General features: G+C 55.8%; 2 protein-coding genes across 2 annotated transcripts; one reads left to right on the forward strand and one right to left on the reverse strand.

Annotated features, from left to right (window-relative positions):
- Positions 1 to 70: 70 nt before the first annotated feature.
- On the forward strand, positions 71 to 1,051 carry VDAG_01354 (uncharacterized protein; the record flags this gene model as incomplete). Its single annotated transcript, XM_009650240.1, has 2 exons — positions 71 to 345; positions 940 to 1,051. 2 exons carry the CDS (start codon positions 71 to 73, stop codon positions 1,049 to 1,051), a joined length of 387 nt encoding a protein of 128 aa, XP_009648535.1.
- Positions 1,052 to 1,529: 478 nt separating this feature from the next.
- On the reverse strand, positions 1,530 to 2,369 carry VDAG_01355 (uncharacterized protein; the record flags this gene model as incomplete). The annotated part of the gene is made up of 2 exons (XM_009650241.1): positions 1,530 to 1,736; positions 2,211 to 2,369. The coding sequence occupies 2 exons, from the start codon at positions 2,367 to 2,369 to the stop codon at positions 1,530 to 1,532; spliced, it is 366 nt and encodes a 121-aa protein (XP_009648536.1).
- Positions 2,370 to 2,592: the final 223 nt, after the last annotated feature.

A 2,592-nucleotide genomic window follows, 5' to 3' on the forward strand; every position in this document is an offset into this window, starting at 1 on the left:
CGCCGCCCCCTTCATCACCTCGTGCCCCGAGGGCTCAAACCTCGCCATCCAAGCCTTCCCCGCTCTGACGATGACGTCCCCTGCCGCGCCCGCTGCCGTCGCCATTGGCTCCACCATCCAGCTCCAGGCCGACACAACGGCCCAGCCCGTCGCTTGCGGTTTCACCTCGGGCGGAGTCTCCCCCGGCGGTACCGCCTTCACCGCTTTCAACCCCCAGACGGGCTGCGAGGTGCCCCAGGGCTTGGCCGGTGTGACCTACGTGACGCTCACCAGCTCTGCCCCCATCAACGGCGCCTTGACCGACGACATCACCCTGGCTGGCCCCATGGTGTTGACCATCTCCTAGTCGGTCTCGGCACAAGGACGGCGGATCGGGTGGCTGGAGAATAGAGAACATATGAAGGATGTACTTCTCATGAGAGGAAAGAAATAGAGGGACCTAATACGTTCGAAGATAGTCCAAGCCAACTCGACAAAAAATCTCGTCCACTCTATTCCTCTTCCTCTCCGTCGACTTCTTTTCTCCTCTTTCGCCACCTCACGCCGGACTATATGGGCGGGCGTGTTATTTCTTTTCTTCACTACAGGCCGGGGAAGACCGGCTTCGAAAAGGGGTCACCTCTAATCTCGGCACGGCACGGGGACCCTCCTTCTCCTTTCCCTTTTCTTTAACACTTGTCAAGAAAGTTTCTCTTTATTGTTGCAGATACCTACAGAGCACGCAAGAAGGTGCCGTTGCATGGCAGTGGTCGTGGTCGGGGTGCGGGTGGAGGAAAATAGGGGCAATGTCTCATGATACCATTTTGTCTTGACAATGAATCCATGCGGAAGCAAAATCACATGACGTGGATTACCACAACCTTTCGTGCTAAACTGCTATTTCGTGAGTCTTGACAGAAGGAAACTGACAGCTCGCCCTAGTTGACACTGGCAACGCAGCCTACGCCTCATCGCCGAAGTTGATTCCATCAGGCAGATGATCACTGGCAGCGTCTCCGCGATCAATGCGGCCTTCGCGTCCTTCTCATGGCCTCTTGCCCTCGTCTTCTAGGATTACTTTCCCGAATGTAGCGCAACTTAGTATCAGCCCCCATAAGACTTCTCTACAGCGACCCAAATGGCCCATAAATGTGAGGCATGTAAAAGACCCTCGATAAATCAACGCGTGTTTCATGTGCGTTTATGCGAGGACCAAACCAGCCCGATGAATAATCAACGAGTGAGAGCATTCGTTTGAAGCTGATAATAGCCGTGAAACCGGTTCCGGCCTTGACCATCGATAACCCTTGAAAATCAGAGGATGTTGCGCAATCACCATTTTCGGACGTCTCGAATAGTGAAGATAGCTAACGACGACCTGTCCTGCCTGTCTCTGGGCTCAGCAGACCCTCGCCGCCCTCAGCTGACACAGCTCGAGCGACTTGCCTCTGCCCGTGCAAGGCTTCCCCCGACACTCCTTGTCCTCGCGGGGTCTCGTGCCGGTGGCCGAAGACTGTGACGCGGATAGAGGCGGCGTAGCGCGCCGCGAGCTAGGCGATCGACCGGTTCGAGTCCCGATGCATCTGGCGCCGGTAGAGCTGGTAGTCGAGCTTGTAGTAAATTTCTGCGATGAGCAACAGGATCTGCAGGTTGCCTGCGCAGCGCAGAACCGAGTAGCTGCCTGCGCGCCGCATCGAAGCTGCCGCATCGCTACCAGGCAGTGTGCCGTGCTCGTTGCCACGGCGTCGTCCATCCAGCTGGCCGGGATGAATTTGGAGGTGAACGGCAGCACTAGGTCAGCTGGGTGTATCTCGTAGTTTGGCAACGACGGGGTAGATGTGCAGGAGGTAGCCTCCCTGTCGTGTATCGTCGTGACTGGCTTGTTAGTGTGTGCATCCTGCCAAAAGGAGAGGTTGAGCTGAGAAGGGACATGGCAGCAGACGTATTCGGTGCGATGTTGTGTTCCTTCGACGAAGCATTCAGCGTCAGCCTTTAGATAGTCCGGTAACATTATTCTCTTGAGCGCCTCGGGCGCGCCGCACCTCCAGCGCCAAAAAAAAAAAAGAAAAAAGAAAAAAAAAAGAACCCTCCGGCCATCTTCTCGCAAGCAACACGGAAAAAGCAAGAAGCGCACCAGCAACATAATGGTTTCGCACACTTTTCTGTGATGTGCACGACCTTTAACGGCGTCTGACAAGGGCAATGATTGACTAGCCGGGCCTGTGACATACCGGTCGACGTGAAATCAGGCCGGGGGCACCATCCGTTGATAGTATCCGTTTGGCGGCTTCGTTGTGGCGGTTCGATGCTGCCATGCCATTTGAACTGTTAGATGGCGAGCGCGGTGGAACAAGGCTCGAGGCGACGGCAGCTGGGTGCGCATGAGACATCTGCGCGATACACGACGACTCTGCATACGCCTGCACGGCAGTCACGCAGCTTGCTGTTACAAGAAACTGAATTCGATAGACCTACTCGCGGCAACTATAGGAGAAAACAAGAGAACACGATGCATCGGTGCCCTGGAGCGTTTCTATCGAACCCGGAGAATACCTACAATGCAGACACCCGGCACGACTCGACGCGACTCGGAAGCCTGAACGCGCTGTCGCC

Source organism: Verticillium dahliae, genomic scaffold, assembly GCF_000150675.1.
Source record: "Verticillium dahliae VdLs.17 supercont1.2 genomic scaffold, whole genome shotgun sequence".
Taxonomy (NCBI): domain Eukaryota; kingdom Fungi; phylum Ascomycota; class Sordariomycetes; order Glomerellales; family Plectosphaerellaceae; genus Verticillium; species Verticillium dahliae.